The sequence below is a fragment of the Pristiophorus japonicus genome, chromosome 8 (assembly GCF_044704955.1).
Source record: "Pristiophorus japonicus isolate sPriJap1 chromosome 8, sPriJap1.hap1, whole genome shotgun sequence".
In the NCBI taxonomy this organism is placed as follows: domain Eukaryota; kingdom Metazoa; phylum Chordata; class Chondrichthyes; family Pristiophoridae; genus Pristiophorus; species Pristiophorus japonicus.
The window spans coordinates 164,638,839-164,659,258 of NC_091984.1; the positions used below are offsets into that span (position 1 = coordinate 164,638,839).

At 51.6% G+C, this 20,420-nt stretch overlaps 1 protein-coding gene across 4 annotated transcripts in view; it reads left to right on the top strand.

Annotated features, from left to right (window-relative positions):
• LOC139268795 (breakpoint cluster region protein) overlaps window positions 1-20,420 on the top strand; it is a 905,198-nt gene that overhangs the window by 661,406 nt on the left and 223,372 nt on the right. For all 4 annotated transcript variants that reach the window (XM_070887498.1, XM_070887499.1, XM_070887500.1 and 1 more), the window contains one exon: window positions 2,498-2,666. In XM_070887498.1, coding sequence (XP_070743599.1) covers window positions 2,498-2,666 — 169 coding nt within the window. The remainder of the gene's footprint in view (window positions 1-2,497; window positions 2,667-20,420) is intronic.

Below are 20,420 nucleotides of genomic sequence, written 5' to 3' on the forward strand. Positions count from 1 at the left end.
AGATGAGTTCACAGGTGTTTCAATGAAGGACCTGACATTCCAGGTCCAGAACTACATATTGAAGGGTGGAAGATGCCTGTGCGTGGATTTTTTTAATGTGTGGTGGCCGTTGCACACCAGTCAGCAGATGGGTTTGACAGAACTAGGTCTTGGTCCAGTGGCAAGGATTAACCAAGACCAGCTCTGCTGCATGGACCTAGTGCGCACACATATCGCAGTGTGAGCTGGCCCGACCTCACACCTCTCCTGGGCCCCGATCACATCGCTCTGCAATCTCTCGCCGCTCCTGCGTCCCAACCTCGCCGCTCCTGCTGTACCTGCCCACGCTCCAATCACCGGCCTGGGTTATGGTAACGTCCAATCCAGTTGCCCTCCTCCAAGACGTCGCACTCTTGCACCAGCTCACGCTGCTCCCTGAGGTGGTACGTCACCACGCGGGTTCGAGGTAACACTGCAGATTTAATAAGGTGCCTAAAAGGATTTCAGTTTTCAATCATAAATCAGAATCTGAAATAAGACTCAGCTAACAAATGTGTGCATACAATGCTTACTCCAATTTAATTGGAAGTGTAAATGTTGGTCAGTTATCTGTGTTTTACTTCATTCCCTTTTTATTAAAGAAGGGGAGTGGAGTTACTGGACAAGACAAATGTAATCTATTTTGATATACCAACCTATTGGGGTGTAATTACAGACAGCAAAGTGTTCCTCCCTAAAGTTCATGGCCCAGATTTTGCGGTACAAATAGTGGTGAGGCTATCAGCGCTCATGTTATTAAAGACTAAATCGGACAGCAACTTCCGGCGACCACACATACCGAGTTAAATGCAGAAATCAGGAAGTTGCTGTCCCCAAGTTTCCCTGCTACTCCAAAAGCTGCACTATAACAGTAATTTGCTGAGAGACTCACCATTTAAATACATGAAATAGCGTGAAGTTGCGGTACTTACGTGCTAGATACCCACTAAACTCAACGTACAAAGTTAGGGCTTGTCCATTCCAGTGTAAGTAAATTTTTAACGCCTTGATAATTCTTAATTGCTGCCAAACAACCTCTCTGGCACTGAAAAGTAACTTTTACAAGTGTAGAGTCTCATTCCTTCAGATTTTAATTATTGTTGGAGATTTCAAAAAATATTTAAATATTTAAAAAAATCTTGCTTTCTCTTTTATTTCTCTCTTAATCCCATCTTTCTTTCCCCCTCTTTATTTTGCTTCTGTACATGATTTGGTATTTAATTAACTATTTTAACTTCCACTGACTGGTTCAGACTTTGCACACCTCATAAAGAATTCTTTAATCTGATTGATTAGATACACAGTTGCTTGTCCTGTTCACACAAGTCCCAGATCCCCTGTCGAGGGTGTCACACTGAAATGGATTTATAATCACCACAAGCTTCAGTGCAAAGGCCCACAGAAATTCTGTAGGCAGTTGTAATGAATGCCTGGCGCTGTTCATTTGCCACTGACCTCAAAATCCAGGCCACTGATAGGAACTGGTCATTAGCAGAATACAAGTTCCACAACTAAAGATTCCCCATCAGTGAACTCCTGCCCTAAAGTGGGCAAGAGGTAGTGACTCGTATTCCCACAGATAGGGGAGGAGTGAGTAAACACAGACTCGTGAGAGGCATTGAAAGGGATTTGCCCACTCACATTGTTTATTTATTGACTTCACTAAAATTGTCCTGCTTTTTTCAGGTTTTGAAACATTAAAGCTATGTGGGGCTAGCCTGGGGTTGGAGGGCTAAACTACATTTTTGTGATATCATTAGGTTGGGTAACTTACAAGAATCCCTGAAGTAAAAGGTGGTGTCCTTCCATCGTCTCCTCATGTATCAGTCTATCCTTCCCTCTTCTGGGTGTGTTACTTGTTCCTTGGGCCTCCAGAAAGGAATCCATTCTACTTGGTACTTTCCCATTCTTGGCAGAGGCTGTGCGTCACACCCTCTGGCTGGGATAGGTCCAACAGGTGTTTATTCCACATGTTTGTGGTGCAGATGGTGTGACATCACCATAATCAGGAGATGCATCTTCCCACAGCTCACACTGAGAGTTAGAGGTCCTGGGAAACAAGACCACCATTTTAAGCATTGCGAATTAATGAGACTTATCAGTGTGTTGAATGATTAAAATAAACTTGTAGAGGAAAAGTGGACCATTTGTAAAGCAAGTTTCAAGTTTTTATGATTCCAGCAAAGCAGGCCTAGGAGGTAGACAAGACCAGGGTTGAAAAGGTGCAAATGTAAGTCTAGGAGTAATAGTGAAAAGAGTTTTGAACCTTGACGACTTATTTCTGGGATCTGAAGACAATACTGAGCCCCTCTGTACTGTTAATTCAAAAATGGCAGCAAATGAGCTGATGGCAATGTCATAGTAGCCGTGTATCCAGACCTGAGGTAAGTAGCCAATGTAAATATTGAGAACAAATCTGCAAAAACTTTTGCTATCTTCAATCTCTCGGAGTTACAGTGATGCTATTTTTCTCTCTTAGGAAGAGCCAACAGTATGACTGCAAGTGGTACATTCCTCTAGCTGATCTGAGTTTCCAAAATCTGGATGAGTCAGACAACACTCCGACCATTCCACTGGTACCGGACGAAGAATTGGACGCCATGAAAATAAAGATCTCTCAGATCAAGAATGAAATTCAGAGAGAAAAGGTAATTTAAAAACGAAGTAAACAGTTTCGAACATAACACTTGCCCCCCCCACCCCCCTCTCTCTCTCTCTCTCTTACAATCTTTCTCTCTCTCCCTCATTCTCTGACTCTCTGGCCCCAATATTTACCGAGATGCTGGATGGGAGCGGGGGGGCACCTGCAAATACTGGGAAGGTTGTGCCGAATTTAATAGCAGAACCTCATTAGCATTTATTTTACCACATTTTCCTCCCGACAACCAGTCAGATTGAAGGCTTGCCGACTGCCAGGCAGAAAGCCAGGGGTAGAAGGCTACAACCGGAACTGCTAGGGACGGTCCCAGCAATCAGAAAAGATCAGGTGTTGGTGAGGGGGAGCCCTGAGTGCGGGGGGTGGGGGTCGACTCATTGCTGCACAAGGTTTGCTTGAGAGGCCAGTAAAAAAACACTCCTGTTCCTCGTGGCCCACAAGCAGTGCTGGAAAAACACTTAACCTGCTGAATCTGGCAACTCCCTCCTCCCTTCAGCTGCCAGGTTTCTGGAGTCCTGGGAAACCTGTCCGCAGTCATTAAATTCAAATGTCTCCCAAAATCTGAGGAATGAAGCCTCATTTAAATATTATAATCACTGACCCGCATCTACAGAGCGGGTTACTTGGCCAATCCCAAACCCACCGCAGTTAAACCAGAAGCAGATGCGTTTGTGGCAGATTGGTGTTGGGTTTCACATTTTTACCAATTTAACCCTCTTCCGCCTGTTGTGTCGGCTTAAAATCCCCCCCACTGACTGTCTCCCACTCCTCACACACACAAACGCCCACACACATTTTTCCTGAGGCCTGATCTTGTCTAACACTGTACCTGTAATAGTACTTTGTAACTGTTTTAATTACTGACCTGCACAAGTAAGTTAAATGAGTACAGTCTAAGGCTGTACTTTGCCACAGCATTGGGCTGAGCTGCAATGGTATTGGGGAAATGCTGCCGCTCAGAAGGTTTCTCTTGATTCCTCTGCCTTGGCAAACTACCTCCCCATCTCCAAACCTCCCTTTCTTCCCCAAAGTCCTTGAACATGTTGTTACCTCCCAAATCCGTGCCCATCGCTCCTTGAGTCTCTCCAATCAAGTTTCCACCCCTCCCTCAGCATCAATACGCCCGAACCAAAGTCTCAAATTATGTGCTCTGTGACTGTGACCATGGTAAGTTATCATTCCTCATCCTCCTTAACCTCTTTGCAGCATTTGCCATGTTGACCACATCATCATCTTCAATTACTCTCCTCTATTTCCAGCTGAGTGAGAGGACCCTCATTTGGTTCAGCTCTTACCTATCCGATTATAGCCAGAGCATCTCTGGCAATGGCTTCTCTTCCCACCCGTTACCTCAGGAGTCCCTGAAACAGCTGTGCTTGGCGTCCTCTCTCTCATCTCCATGCTTCCCACAAACTACATCATCTGCAGACATGGCATCAGTTTCCACATATACATCGATGACACTCAGCCCTACCGCTCCACCATCTCTCTCAGTGCCTCCACTATCTCTCAGTGCCACCACTATCTCTCTCAGTGCCTCCACTATCTCTCCCAGTGCCTCCACTATCTCTCAGTGCCTCCACTATCTCTCAGTGCCTACACTATCTCTCAGTGCCTACACTATCTCTCTCAGTGCCTCCACCATCTCTCTCAGTGCCTCCACTATCTCTCAGTGCCTCCACTATCTCTCCCAGTGCCTCCACTATCTCTCAGTGCCTACACTATCTCTCTCAGTGCCTCCACTATCTCTCAGTGCCTCCACTATCTCTCTCAGTGCCTCCACTATCTCTCCCAGTGCCTCCACTATCTCTCTCAGTGCCTCCACTATCTCTCTCAGTGCCTCCACTATCTCTCTCAGTGCCTCCACTATCTCTCCCAGTGCCTACACTATCTCTCTCAGTGCCTCCAGCATCTCTCTCAGTGCCTCTACTATCTCTCAGTGCCTCCACTATCTCTCAGTGCCTCCACTATCTCTCTCAGTGCCTCCACTATCTCTCTCAGTGCCTCCACCATCTCTCTCAGTGCCTCCACTATCTCTCTCAGTGCCACCACTATCTCTCTCAGTGCCTCCACTATCTCTCAGTGCCTCCACTATCTCTCTCAGTGCCTCTCTCAGTGCCTCCACTATCTCTCCCAGTGCCTCCACTATCTCTCAGTGCCTCCACTATCTCTCAGTGCCTCCACTATCTATCTCAGTGCCTCCACTATCTCTCCCAGTGCCTCCACTATCTCTCTCAGTGCCACCACTATCTCTCTCAGTGCCTCCACTATCTCTCTCAGTGCCTCCACTATCTCTCCCAGTGCCTCCACTATCTCTCCCAGTGCCTCCACTATCTCTCCCAGTGCCTCCACTATCTCTCTCAGTGCCTCCACTATCTCTCCCAGTGCCTCCACTATCTCTCTCAGTGCCTCCACTATCTCTCTCAGTGCCTCCACTATCTCTCTCAGTGCCTCCACTATCTCTCCCAGTGCCTACACTATCTCTCTCAGTGCCTCCAGCATCTCTCTCAGTGCCTCTACTATCTCTCAGTGCCTCCACTATCTCTCAGTGCCTCCACTATCTCTCTCAGTGCCTCCACTATCTCTCTCAGTGCCTCCACCATCTCTCTCAGTGCCTCCACTATCTCTCTCAGTGCCACCACTATCTCTCTCAGTGCCTCCACTATCTCTCAGTGCCTCCACTATCTCTCTCAGTGCCTCCACTATCTCTCAGTGCCTCCACTATCTCTCTCAGTGCCTCCACTATCTCTCCCAGTGCCTCCACTATCTCTCAGTGCCTCCACTATCTCTCAGTGCCTCCACTATCTCTCAGTGCCTCCACTATCTCTCAGTTCCTCCACTATCTCTCCCAGTGCCTCCACTATCTCTCAGTGCCTCCACTATCACTCAGTGCCTCCACCATCTCTCTCAGTGCCTCCACTATCTCTCTCAGTGCCTCCACCATCTCTCAGTCCCTCCACTATCTCTCTCAGTGCCTCCACTATCTCTCTCAGTGCCTCCACTATTTCTCTCAGTGCCTCCACCATCTCTCAATGCCTCCACTATCTCTCTCAGTGCCTCCACCATCTCTCAGTGCCTCCACCATCTCTCAGTGCCTCCACTATCTCTCTCAGTGCCTCCACTATCTCTCAGTGCCTCCACTATCTCTCTCAGTGCCTCCACTATCTCTCAGTTCCTCCACTATCTCTCCCAGTGCCTCCACTATCTCTCTCAGTGCCTCCACTATCTCTCAGTGCCTCCACTATCTCTCTCAGTGCCTCCACTATCTGTCAGTGCCTCCACTATCTCTCAGTTCCTCCACAATCTCTTTCAGTGCCTCCACTATCTCTCAGTGCCTCCACTATCTCTCAATGCCTCCACTATCTCTCTCAGTGCCACCACTATCTCTCTCAGTGCCTCCACTATCTCTCAGTGCCTCCAGCATCTCTCTCAGTGCCTCTACTATCTCTCAGTGCCTCCACTATCTCTCTCAGTGCCTCCACTATCTCTCAGTGCCTCCAGCATCTCTCTCAGTGCCTCTACTATCTCTCAGTGCCTCTACTATCTCTCAGTGCCTCCACTATCTCTCTCAGTGCCTCCACTATCTCTCTCAGTGCCTCCACTATCTCTCAGTGCCTCCACCATCTCTCTCAGTGCCTCCACTATCTCTCTCAGTGCCTCCACCATCTCTCAGTGCCTCCACCATCTCTCAGTGCCTACACTATCTCTCAGTGCCACCACTATCTCTCTCAGTGCCTCCACTATCTCTCAGTGCCTCCACTATCTCTCTCAGTGCCTCCACTATCTCTCAGTGCCTCCACTATCTCTCTCAGTGCCTCCATTATCTCTCTCAGTGCCTCCACTATCTCTCAGTGACTCCACTATCTCTCTCAGTGCCTCCACTATCTCTCAGTGCCTCCAGCATCTCTCTCAGTGCCTCTACTATCTCTCAGTGCCTCCACTATCTCTCTCAGTGCCTCCACTATCTCTCAGTGCCTCCAGCATCTCTCTCAGTGCCTCTACTATCTCTCAGTGCCTCTACTATCTCTCAGTGCCTCCACTATCTCTCTCAGTGCCTCCACTATCTCTCTCAGTGCCTCCACTATCTCTCAGTGCCTCCACCATCTCTCAGTGCCTCCACTATCTCTCAGTGCCTCCACTATCTCTCTCAGTGCCTCCACTATCTCTCAGTGCCTCCACTATCTCTCAGTGCCTCCACTATCTCTCTCAGTGCCTCCACTATCTCTCTCAGTGCCTCCACCATCTCTCAGTGCCTCCACTATCTCTCAGTGCCTCCACTATCTGTCAGTGCCTCCAATATCTCTCCCAGTGCCTCTACTATCTCTCAGTGCCTCCACTATCTCTCTCAGTGCCTCCACTATCTCTCAGTGCCTCCACCATCTCTCTCAGTGCCTCCACCATCTCTCTCAGTGCCTCCACTATCTCTCTCAGTGCCTCCACTATCTCTCACAGTGCCTCCACTATCTCTCAGTGCCACCACTATCTCTCTCAGTGCCTCCACTATCTCTCAGTGCCTCCACTATCTCTCTCAGTGCCTCCACTATCTCTCAGTGCCTCCACCATCTCTCTCAGTGCCTCCACTATCTCTCAGTGCCTCCACCATCTCTCTCAGTGCCTCCACTATCTCCCAGTGCCTCCACTATCTCTCAGTTCCTCCACTATCTCTCCCAGTGCCTCCACTATCTCTCAGTGCCTCCACTATCTCTCAGTGCCTCCACTATCTCTCAGTGCCTCCACTATCTCTCTCAGTGCCTCCACTATCTCTCAGTGCCTCCACTATCTCTCCCAGTGCCTCCACTATCTCTCCCAGTGCCTCCACTATCTCTCCCAGTGCCTCCACCATCTCTCTCAGTGCCTCCACTATCTCTCAGTGCCTCCACTATCTCGCTCAGTGCCTCCACTATCTCTCAGTGCCTCCACTATCTCTCTCAGTGCCTCCACTATCTCTCAGTGCCTCCACTATCTCTCTCAGTGCCTCCACTATCTCTCAGTGCCTCCACTATCTCAGTGCCTCCACTATCTCTCAGTGCCTCCACTATCTCTCTCAGTGCCTCCACTATCTCTCAATGCCTCCACTATCTCTCAGTGCCTCCACTATCTCTCAGTGCCTCCACTATCTCTCTCAGTGCCTCCACTATCTCTCAGTGCCTCCACTATCTCTCTCATTGCCTCCACTATCTCCCAGTGCCTCCACTATCTCTCCCAGTGCCTCCACTATCTCTCTCAGTGCCTCCACTATCTCTCCCAGTGCCTCCACCATCTCTCTCAGTGCCTCCACTATCTCTCAGTGCCTCCACTATCTCTCTCAGTGCCTCCACTATCTCTCCCAGTGCCTCCACTATCTCTCTCAGTGCCTCCACTATCTCTCCCAGTGCCTCCACTATCTCTCTCAGTGCCTCCACTATCTCTCAGTGCCTCGACTATCTCTCAGTACCTCCACTATCTCTCTCAGTGCCTCCACTATCTCTCAGTGCCTCCACTATCTCTCAGTGCCTCCACTATCTCTCTCAGTGCCTCCACTATCTCTCTCAGTGCCTCCACCATCTCTCAGTGCCTCCACTCTCTCTCAGTGCCTCCACTATCTGTCAGTGCCTCCAATATCTCTCCCAGTGCCTCTACTATCTCTCAGTGCCTCCACTATCTCTCTCAGTGCCTCCACTATCTCTCAGTGCCTCCACCATCTCTCTCAGTGCCTCCACCATCTCTCTCAGTGCCTCCACTATCTCTCTCAGTGCCTCCACTATCTCTCAGTGCCACCACTATCTCTCTCAGTGCCTCCACTATCTCTCAGTGCCTCCACCATCTCTCTCAGTGCCTCCACTATCTCTCAGTGCCTCCACTATCTCTCTCAGTGCCTCCACTATCTCTCTCAGTGCCTCCACTATCTCTCAGTGCCTCCACCATCTCTCTCAGTGCCTCCACTATCTCTCTCAGTGCCTCCACTATCTCTCTCAGTGCCTCCACTATCTCTCTCAGTGCCTCCACTATCTCTCTCAGTGCCTCCACCATCTCTCAGTGCCTCCACTATCTCTCAGTGCCTCCACTATCTCTCAGTGCCTCCAATATCTCTCCCAGTGCCTCTACTATCTCTCAGTGCCTCCACTATCTCTCTCAGTGCCTCCACTATCTCTCAGTGCCTCCACCATCTCTCTCAGTGCCTCCACCATCTCTCAGTGCCTCCACCATCTCTCAGTGCCTCCACTATCTCTCTCAGTGCCTCCACTATCTCTCAGTGCCTCCACCATCTCTCTCAGTGCCTCCACTATCTCTCAGTGCCTCCACCATCTCTCTCAGTGCCTCCACCATCTCTCAGTACCTCCACTATCTCTCAGTGCCACCACTATCTCTCTCAGTGCCTCCACTATCTCTCAGTGCCTCCACTATCTCTCAGTGCCTCCACTATCTCTCAGTGCCTCCACTATCTCTCTCAGTGCCTCCACTATCTCTCAGTGCCTCCACCATCTCTCTCATTGCCTCCACTATCTCTCTCAGTGCCTCCACCATCTCTCAGTGCCTCCACTATCTCTCAGTTCCTCCACTATCTCTCCCAGTGCCTCCACTATCTCTCAGTGCCTCCACTATCTCTCCCAGTGCCTCCACTATCTCTCAGTGCCTCCACTATCTCTCAGTGCCTCCACTATCTCTCAGTGCCTCCACTATCTCTCAGTGCCTCCACTATCTCTCTCAGTGCCTCCACTATCTCTCAGTGCCTCCACCATCTCTCTCAGTGCCTCCACTATCTCTCTCAGTGCCTCCACCATCTCTCAGTGCCTCCACCATCTCTCAGTGCCTCCACTATCTCTCAGTGCCTCCACTATCTCTCAGTGCCTCCAATATCTCTCCCAGTGCCTCCACTATCTCTCAGTGCCTCCACTATCTCTCAGTGCCTCCACTATCTCTCTCAGTGCCTCCACTATCTCTCTCAGTGCCTCCACTATCTCCCTCAGTGCCTCCACTATCTCTGAGTGCCTCCACTATCTCTCTCAGTGCCTCCACTATCTCTCAGTGCCTCCACTATCTCTCAGTGCCTCCACTATCTCTCAGTGCCTCCACTATCACTCAGTGCCTCCACTATCTCTCCCAGTGCCTCCACTATCTCTCTCAGTGCCTCCACTATCTGTCCCAGTGCCCCCACTATCTCTCAGTGCCTCCAATATCTCTCCCAGTGCCTCCACTATCTCTCAGTGCCTCCACTATCTCTCTCAGTGCCTCCACCATCTCTCAGTGCCTCCACTATCTCTCAGTGCCTACACTATCTCTCTCAGTGCCTCCACTATCTCTCTCAGTGCCTCCACTATCTCTCTCAGTGCCTCCACTATCTCTCTCAGTGCCTCCACTATCTCTCAGTGCCTCCACTATCTCTCTCAGTGCCTCCACTATCTCTCTCAGTGCCTCCACTATCTCTCCCAGTGCCTCCACCATCTCTCAGTGCCTCCACTATCTCTCTCAGTGCCTCCACTATCTCTCAGTGCCTCCACTATCTCTCCCAGTGCCTCCACTATCTCTCTCAGTGCCTCCACTATCTCTCCCAGTACCTCCACTATCTCTCCCAGTGCCTCCACCATCTCCCAGTGCCTCCACTATCTCTCTCAGTGCCTCCACTATCTCTCAGTGCCTCCACTATCTCTCCCAGTGCCTCCACTATCTCTCAGTGCCTCCACTATCTCTCAGTGTCTCCACTATCTCTCTCAGTGCCTCCACTATCTCTCAGTGCCTCGACTATCTCTCAGTACCTCCACTATCTCTCTCAGTGCCTCCACTATCTCTCAGTGCCTCCACTATCTCTCTCAGTGCCTCCACTATCTCTCTCAGTGCCTCCACCATCTCTCAGTGCCTCCACTATCTCTCAGTGCCTCCACTATCTGTCAATGCCTCCAATATCTCTCCCAGTGCCTCTACTATCTCTCAGTGCCTCCACTATCTCTCTCAGTGCCTCCACTATCTCTCAGTGCCTCCACCATCTCTCTCAGTGCCTCCACCATCTCTCTCAGTGCCTCCACTATCTCTCTCAGTGCCTCCACTATCTCTCCCAGTGCCTCTACTATCTCTCAGTGCCTCCACTATCTCTCTCAGTGCCTCCACTATCTCTCTCAGTGCCTCCACTATCTCTCAGTGCCACCACTATCTCTCTCAGTGCCTCCACTATCTCTCAGTGCCTCCACTATCTCTCTCAGTGCCTCCACTATCTCTCAGTGCCTCCACCATCTCTCTCAGTGCCTCCACTATCTCTCAGTGCCTCCACTATCTCTCTCAGTGCCTCCACTATCTCTGTCAGTGCCTCCACTATCTCTCAGTGCCTCCACCATCTCTCTCAGTGCCTCCACTATCTCTCTCAGTGCCTCCACTATCTCTCTCAGTGCCTCCACTATCTCTCTCAGTGCCTCCACCATCTCTCAGTGCCTCCACTATCTCTCAGTGCCTCCACTATCTCTCAGTGCCTCCAATATCTCTCCCAGTGCCTCTACTATCTCTCAGTGCCTCCACTATCTCTCTCAGTGCCTCCACTATCTCTCAGTGCCTCCACCATCTCTCTCAGTGCCTCCACCATCTCTCAGTGCCTCCACCATCTCTCAGTGCCTCCACTATCTCTCTCAGTGCCTCCACTATCTCTCAGTGCCTCCACCATCTCTCTCAGTGCCTCCACTATCTCTCAGTGCCTCCACCATCTCTCTCAGTGCCTCCACCATCTCTCAGTGCCTCCACTATCTCTCAGTGCCACCACTATCTCTCTCAGTGCCTCCACTATCTCTCAGTGCCTCCACTATCTCTCAGTGCCTCCACTATCTCTCAGTGCCTCCACTATCTCTCTCAGTGCCTCCACTATCTCTCAGTGCCTCCACCATCTCTCTCAGTGCCTCCACTATCTCTCTCAGTGCCTCCACCATCTCTCAGTGCCTCCACTATCTCTCAGTTCCTCCACTATCTCTCCCAGTGCCCCCATTATCTCTCAGTGCCTCCACTATCTCTCCCAGTGCCTCCACTATCTCTCAGTGCCTCCACTATCTCTCAGTGCCTCCACTATCTCTCAGTGCCTCCACTATCTCTCTCAGTGCCTCCACTATCTCTCAGTGCCTCCACTATCTCTCTCAGTGCCTCCACCATCTCTCAGTGCCTCCACCATCTCTCAGTGCCTCCAATATCTCTCAGTGCCTCCACTATCTCTCTCAGTGCCTCCACTATCTCCCTCAGTGCCTCCACTATCTCTGAGTGCCTCCACTATCTCTCCCAGTGCCTCCACTATCTCTCAGTGCCTCCACTATCTCTCAGTGCCTCCACTATCTCTCAGTGCCTCCACTATCACTCCCAGTGCCTCCACTATCTCTCTCAGTGCCTCCACTATCTCTCCCAGTGCCTCCACTATCTCTCAGTGCCTCCACTATCTCTCCCAGTGCCTCCACTATCTCTCAGTGCCTCCACTATCTCTCAGTGCCTCCACTATCTCTCAGTGCCTCCACTATCTCTCTCAGTGCCTCCACTATCTCTCAGTGCCTCCACCATCTCTCTCAGTGCCTCCACTATCTCTCTCAGTGCCTCCACCATCTCTCAGTGCCACCACTATCTCTCTCAGTGCCTCCACTATCTCTCTCAATGCCTCCACTATCTCTCTCAGTGCCTCCACTATCTCTCAGTGCCTCCACCATCTCTCTCAGTGCCTCCACTATCTCTCAGTGCCTCCACTATCTCTCAGTTCCTCCACTATCTCTCCCAGTGCCTCCACTATCTCTCAGTGCCTCCACTATCTCTCAGTGCCTCCACTATCTCTCAGTGCCTCCACTATCTCTCAGTGCCTCCACTATCTCTCTCAGTGCCTCCACTATCTCTCAGTGCCTCCACTATCTCTCCCAGTGCCTCCACTATCTCTCTCAGTGCCTCCACTATCTCTCCCAGTGCCTCCACCATCTCTCTCAGTGCCTCCACTATCTCTCAGTGCCTCCACTATCTCTCTCAGTGCCTCCACTATCTCTCAGTGCCTCCACTATTTCTCTCAGTGCCTCCACTATCTCTCAGTGCCTCCACTATCTCTCTCAGTGCCTCCACTATCTCTCAGTGCCTCCACTATCTCAGTGCCTCCACTATCTCTCAGTGCCTCCACTATCTCTCTCAGTGCCTCCACTATCTCTCAATGCCTCCACTATCTCTCAGTGCCTCCACTATCTCTCTCAGTGCCTCCACTATCTCTCAGTGCCTCCACTATCTCTCTCAGTGCCTCCACTATCTCTCAGTGCCTCCACTATCTCTCCCAGAGCCTCCACTATCTCTCTCAGTGCCTCCACTATCTCTCCCAGTGCCTCCACCATCTCTCTCAGTGCCTCCACTATCTCTCAGTGCCTCCACTATCTCTCTCAGTGCCTCCACTATCTCTCCCAGTGCCTGCACTATCTCTCTCAGTGCCTCCACTATCTCTCCCAGTGCCTCCACTATCTCTCTCAGTGCCTCCACTATCTCTCAGTGCCTCGACTATCTCTCAGTACCTCCACTATCTCTCTCAGTGCCTCCACTATCTCTCAGTGCCTCCACTATCTCTCAGTGCCTCCACTATCTCTCTCAGTGCCTCCACTATCTCTCTCAGTGCCTCCACCATCTCTCAGTGCCTCCACTATCTCTCAGTGCCTCCACTATCTGTCAGTGCCTCCAATATCTCTCCCAGTGCCTCTACTATCTCTCAGTGCCTCCACTATCTCTCTCAGTGCCTCCACTATCTCTCAGTGCCTCCACCATCTCTCTCAGTGCCTCCACCATCTCTCTCAGTGCCTCCACTATCTCTCTCAGTGCCTCCACTATCTCTCACAGTGCCTCCACTATCTCTCAGTGCCACCACTATCTCTCTCAGTGCCTCCACTATCTCTCAGTGCCTCCACTATCTCTCTCAGTGCCTCCACTACCTCTCAGTGCCTCCACCATCTCTCTCAGTGCCTCCACTATCTCTCAGTGCCTCCACTATCTCTCTCAGTGCCTCCACTATCTCTCTCAGTGCCTCCACTATCTCTCAGTGCCTCCACCATCTCTCTCAGTGCCTCCACTATCTCTCTCAGTGCCTCCACTATCTCTCTCAGTGCCTCCACTATCTCTCTCAGTGCCTCCACCATCTCTCAGTGCCTCCACTATCTCTCAGTGCCTCCACTATCTCTCAGTGCCTCCAATATCTCTCCCAGTGCCTCTACTATCTCTCAGTGCCTCCACTATCTCTCTCAGTGCCTCCACTATCTCTCAGTGCCTCCACCATCTCTCAGTGCCTCCACCATCTCTCAGTGCCTCCACTATCTCTCTCAGTGCCTCCACTATCTCTCAGTGCCTCCACCATCTCTCTCAGTGCCTCCACTATCTCTCAGTGCCTCCACCATCTCTCTCAGTGCCTCCACCATCTCTCAGTACCTCCACTATCTCTCAGTGCCACCACTATCTCTCTCAGTGCCTCCACTATCTCTCAGTGCCTCCACTATCTCTCAGTGCCTCCACTATCTCTCTCAGTGCCTCCACTATCTCTCAGTGCCTCCACCATCTCTCTCATTGCCTCCACTATCTCTCTCAGTGCCTCCACCATCTCTCAGTGCCTCCACTATCTCTCAGTTCCTCCACTATCTCTCCCAGTGCCTCCACTATCTCTCAGTGCCTCCACTATCTCTCCCAGTGCCTCCACTATCTCTCAGTGCCTCCACTATCTCTCAGTGCCTCCACTATCTCTCAGTGCCTCCACTATCTCTCAGTGCCTCCACTATCTCTCTCAGTGCCTCCACTATCTCTCAGTGCCTCCACTATCTCTCTCAGTGCCTCCACTATCTCGCTCAGTGCCTCCACCATCTCTCAGTGCCTCCACCATCTCTCAGTGCCTCCACTATCTCTCAGTGCCTCCACTATCTCTCAGTGCCTCCAATATCTCTCCCAGTGCCTCCACTATCTCTCAGTGCCTCCACTATCTCTCAGTGCCTCCACTATCTCTCTCAGTGCCTCCACTATCTCTCCCAGTGCCTCCACTATCTCTCCCAGTGCCTCCACTATCTCTCAGTGCCTCCACTATCTCTCAGTGCCTCCACTATCTCTCAGTGCCTCCACTATCACTCAGTGCCTCCACTATCTCTCCCAGTGCCTCCACTATCTCTCCCAGTGCCTCCACTATCTCTCCCAGTGCCTCCACTATCTCTCAGTGCCTCCAATATCTCTCCCAGTGCCTCCACTATCTCTCAGTGCCTCCACTATCTCTCAGTGCCTCCACTATCTCTCAGTGCCTCCACTATCTCTCAGTGCCTCCACTATCTCTCTCAGTGCCTCCACTATCTCTCAGTGCCTCCACTATCTCTCTCAGTGCCTCCACTATCTCTCTCAGTGCCTCCACTATCTCTCTCAGTGCCTCCACTATCTCTCATTGCCTCCACTATCTCTCTCAGTGCCTCCACTATCTCTCTCAGTGCCTCCACTATCTCTCCCAGTGCCTCCACCGTCTCTCAGTGCCTCCACTATCTCTCTCAGTGCCTCCACTATCTCTCAGTGCCTCCACTATCTCTCCCAGTGCCTCCACTATCTCTCTCAGTGCCTCCACTATCTCTCCCAGTACCTCCACTATTTCTCCCAGTGCCTCCACCATCTCTCAGTGCCTCCACTATCTCTCTCAGTGCCTCCACTATCTCTCAGTGCCTCCACTATCTCTCCCAGTGCCTCCACTATCTCTCTCAGTGCCTCCACCATCTCTCAGTGCCTCCACTATCTCTCAGTGCCTCCACTATCTGTCAGTGCCTCCAATATCTCTCCCAGTGCCTCTACTATCTCTCAGTGCCTCCACTATCTCTCTCAGTGCCTCCACTATCTCTCAGTGCCTCCACCATCTCTCTCAGTGCCTCCACCATCTCTCTCAGTGCCTCCACTATCTCTCTCAGTGCCTCCACTGTCTCTCCCAGTGCCTCTACTATCTCTCAGTGCCTCCACTATCTCTCTCAGTGCCTCCACTATCTCTCTCAGTGCCTCCACTATCTCTCAGTGCCACCACTATCTCTCTCAGTGCCTCCACTATCTCTCAGTGCCTCCACTATCTCTCTCAGTGCCTCCACTATCTCTCAGTGCCTCCACCATCTCTCTCAGTGCCTCCACTATCTCTCTCAGTGCCTCCACTATCTCTCAGTGCCTCCACCATCTCTCTCAGTGCCTCCACTATCTCTCTCAGTGCCTCCACTATCTCTCTCAGTGCCTCCACTATCTCTCTCAGTGCCTCCACCATCTCTCAGTGCCTCCACTATCTCTCAGTGCCTCCACTATCTCTCAGTGCCGCCACTATCTCTCTCAGTGCCTCCACCATCTCTCAGTGCCTCCACTATCTCTCAGTGCCTCCAATATCTCTCCCAGTGCCTCCACTATCTCTCAGTGCCGCCACTATCTCTCTCAGTGCCTCCATTATCTCTCTCAGTGCGTCCACTATCTCTCAGTGCCTCCACTATCTCTCTCAGTGCCTCCACGATCTCTCAGTGCGTCCACTATCTCTCCCAGTGCCTCCACTATCTCTCAGTGCCTCCACTATCTCTCAGTGCCTCCACTATCTCTCTCAGTGCCTCCACTATCTCTCCCAGTGCCTCCACTATCTCTCAGTGCCGCCACTATCTCTCTCAGTGCCTCCATTATCTCTCTCAGTGCCTCCACTATCTCTCTCAGTGCCTCCACTATCTCTCTCAGTGCCACCACTATCTCTCTCAGTGCCTCCACTATCTCTCTCAGTGCCTCCACTATCTCTCTCAGTGCCTCCACTATCTCTCTCAGTGCCTCCACTATCTCTCTCAGTGCCACTACTATCTCTCTCAGTGCCTCCACTATCTCTCTCAGTGCCTCCACTATCTCTCTCAGTGCCACTACTATCTCTCTCAGTGGCTCCACTATCTCTCTCAGTGCCTCCACTATCTCTCTCAGTGCCTCCATTATCTCTCTCAGTGCCTCCATATCTCTCTCAGTGCCGGCACTATCTCTCAGTGCCTCCAGCATCTCTCTCAGTGCCTCCTCTATCTCTCAGTGCCTCCACTATCTCTCTCAGTGCCTCCACTATCTCTCAGTGCCTCCACTATCTCTCAGTGCCTCCACTATCTCTCAGTGCCTCCACGATCTCTCTCAGTGCCTCCACCATCTCTCAGTGCCTCCACCATCTCTCAGTGCCTCCACTATCTCTCAGTGCCTCCACTATCTCTCTCAGTGCCTCCACTATCTCTCAGTGCCTCCACTATCTCTCTCAGTGCCACTACTATCTCTCTCAGTGCCTCCACTATCTCTCTCAGTGCCTCCACTATCTCTCTCAGTGCCTCCATTATCTCTCTCAGTGCCTCCATATCTCTCTCAGTGCCGGCACTATCTCTCAGTGCCTCCAGCATCTCTCTCAGTGCCTCCTCTATCTCTCAGTGCCTCCACTATCTCTCTCAGTGCCTCCACTATCTCTCAGTGCCTCCACTATCTCTCAGTGCCTCCACGATCTCTCTCAGTGCCTCCACTATCTCTCCCAGTGCCTCCACTATCTCTCAGTGCCGCCACTATCTCTCTCAGTGCCTCCATTATCTCTCTCAGTGCCTCCACTATCTCTCTCAGTGCCTCCACTATCTCTCTCAGTGCCACTACTATCTCTCTCAGTGCCTCCACTATCTCTCTCAGTGCCTCCACTATCTCTCTCAGTGCCTCCACTATCTCTCTCAGTGCCTCCACTATCTCTCTCAGTGCCACTACTATCTCTCTCAGTGCCTCCACTATCTCTCTCAGTGCCTCCACTATCTCTCTCAGTGCCACTACTATCTCTCTCAGTGCCTCCACTATCTCTCTCAGTGCCTCCACTATCTCTCTCAGTGCCTCCATTATCTCTCTCAGTGCCTCCATATCTCTCTCAGTGCCGGCACTATCTCTCAGTGCCTCCAGCATCTCTCTCAGTGCCTCCTCTATCTCTCAGTGCCTCCACTATCTCTCTCAGTGCCTCCACTATCTCTCAGTGCCTCCACTATCTCTCAGTGCCTCCACTATCTCTCAGTGCCTCCACGATCTCTCTCAGTGCCTCCACCATCTCTCAGTGCCTCCACCATCTCTCTCAGTGCCTCCACTATCTCTCAGTGCCTCCACCATCTCTCTCAGTGCCTCCATTATCTCTCAGTGCCTCCACTATCTCTCTCAGTGCCTCCACTATCTCTCTCAGTGCCTCCACTATCTCTCAGTGCCTCCACCATCTCTCTCAGTGCCTCCACTATCTCTCTCAGTGCCTCCACTATCTCTCTCAGTGCCTCCACTATCTCTCTCAGTGCCTCCACTATCTCTCTCAGTGCCTCCACCATCTCTCAGTGCCTCCACTATCTCTCAGTGCCTCCACTATCTCTCAGTGCCTCCAATATCTCTCCCAGTGCCTCTACTATCTCTCAGTGCCTCCACTATCTCTCTCAGTGCCTCCACTATCTCTCTCAGTGCCTCCACTATCTCTCAGTGCCTCCACCATCTCTCTCAGTGCCTCCACCATCTCTCAGTGCCTCCACCATCTCTCAGTGCCTCCACTATCTCTCAGTGCCTCCACCATCTCTCTCAGTGCCTCCACTATCTCTCAGTGCCTCCACTATCTCTCTCAGTGCCTCCACTATCTCTCAGTGCCTCCACTATCTCTCAGTGCCTCCACCATCTCTCTCAGTGCCTCCACTATCTCTCTCAGTGCCTCCACTATCTCTCTCAGTGCCTCCACTATCTCTCTCAGTGCCTCCACTATCTCTCTCAGTGCCTCCACCATCTCTCAGTGCCTCCACTATCTCTCAGTGCCTCCACTATCTCTCAGTGCCTCCAATATCTCTCCCAGTGCCTCTACTATCTCTCAGTGCCTCCACTATCTCTCTCAGTGCCTCCACTATCTCTCAGTGCCTCCACCATCTCTCTCAGTGCCTCCACCATCTCTCAGTGCCTCCACCATCTCTCAGTGCCTCCACTATCTCTCTCAGTGCCTCCACTATCTCTCAGTGCCTCCACCATCTCTCTCAGTGCCTCCACTATCTCTCAGTGCCTCCACCATCTCTCTCAGTGCCTCCACCATCTCTCAGTACCTCCACTATCTCTCAGTGCCACCACTATCTCTCTCAGTGCCTCCACTATCTCTCAGTGCCTCCACTATCTCTCAGTGCCTCCACTATCTCTCTCAGTGCCTCCACTATCTCTCAGTGCCTCCACCATCTCTCTCATTGCCTCCACTATCTCTCTCAGTGCCTCCACCATCTCTCAGTGCCTCCACCATCTCTCAGTTCCTCCACTATCTCTCCCAGTGCCTCCACTATCTCTCAGTGCCTCCACTATCTCTCCCAGTGCCTCCACTATCTCTCAGTGCCTCCACTATCTCTCAGTGCCTCCACTATCTCTCAGTGCCTCCACTATCTCTCAGTGCCTCCACTATCTCTCTCAGTGCCTCCACTATCTCTCAGTGCCTCCACTATCTCTCTCAGTGCCTCCACTATCTCTCTCAGTGCCTCCACCATCTCTCAGTGCCTCCACCATCTCTCAGTGCCTCCACTATCTCTCAGTGCCTCCACTATCTCTCAGTGCCTCCACTATCTCTCAGTGCCTCCAATATCTCTCCCAGTGCCTCCACTATCTCTCAGTGCCTCCACTATCTCTCAGTGCCTCCACTATCTCTCTCAGTGCCTCCACTATCTCTCTCAGTGCCTCCACTATCTCCCTCAGTGCCTCCACTATCTCTGAGTGCCTCCACTATCTCTCCCAGTGCCTCCACTATCTCTCAGTGCCTCCACTATCTCTCAGTGCCTCCACTATCTCTCAGTGCCTCCACTATCTCTCAGTGCCTCCACTATCTCTCCCAGTGCCTCCACTATCTCTCCCAGTGCCTCCACTATCTCTCCCAGTGCCTCCACTATCTCTCAGTGCCTCCAATATCTCTCCCAGTGCCTCCACTATCTCTCAGTGCCTCCACTATCTCTCAGTGCCTCCACTATCTCTCAGTGCCTCCACTATCTCTCAGTGCCTCCACTATCTCTCTCAGTGCCTCCACTATCTCTCAGTGCCTCCACTATCTCTCTCAGTGCCTCCACTATCTCTCTCAGTGCCTCCACTATCTCTCTCAGTGCCTCCACTATCTCTCAGTGCCTCCACTATCTCTCTCAGTGCCTCCACTATCTCTCTCAGTGCCTCCACTATCTCTCCCAGTGCCTCCACCATCTCTCAGTGCCTCCACTATCTCTCTCAGTGCCTCCACTATCTCTCAGTGCCTCCACTATCTCTCCCAGTGCCTCCACTATCTCTCTCAGTGCCTCCACTATCTCTCCCAGTACCTCCACTATTTCTCCCAGTGCCTCCACCATCTCTCAGTGCCTCCACTATCTCTCTCAGTGCCTCCACTATCTCTCAGTGCCTCCACTATCTCTCCCAGTGCCTCCACTATCTCTCTCAGTGCCTCCACCATCTCTCAGTGCCTCCACTATCTCTCAGTGCCTCCACTATCTGTCAGTGCCTCCAATATCTCTCCCAGTGCCTCTACTATCTCTCAGTGCCTCCACTATCTCTCTCAGTGCCTCCACTATCTCTCAGTGCCTCCACCATCTCTCTCAGTGCCTCCACCATCTCTCTCAGTGCCTCCACTATCTCTCTCAGTGCCTCCACTGTCTCTCCCAGTGCCTCTACTATCTCTCAGTGCCTCCACTATCTCTCTCAGTGCCTCCACTATCTCTCTCAGTGCCTCCACTATCTCTCAGTGCCACCACTATCTCTCTCAGTGCCTCCACTATCTCTCAGTGCCTCCACTATCTCTCTCAGTGCC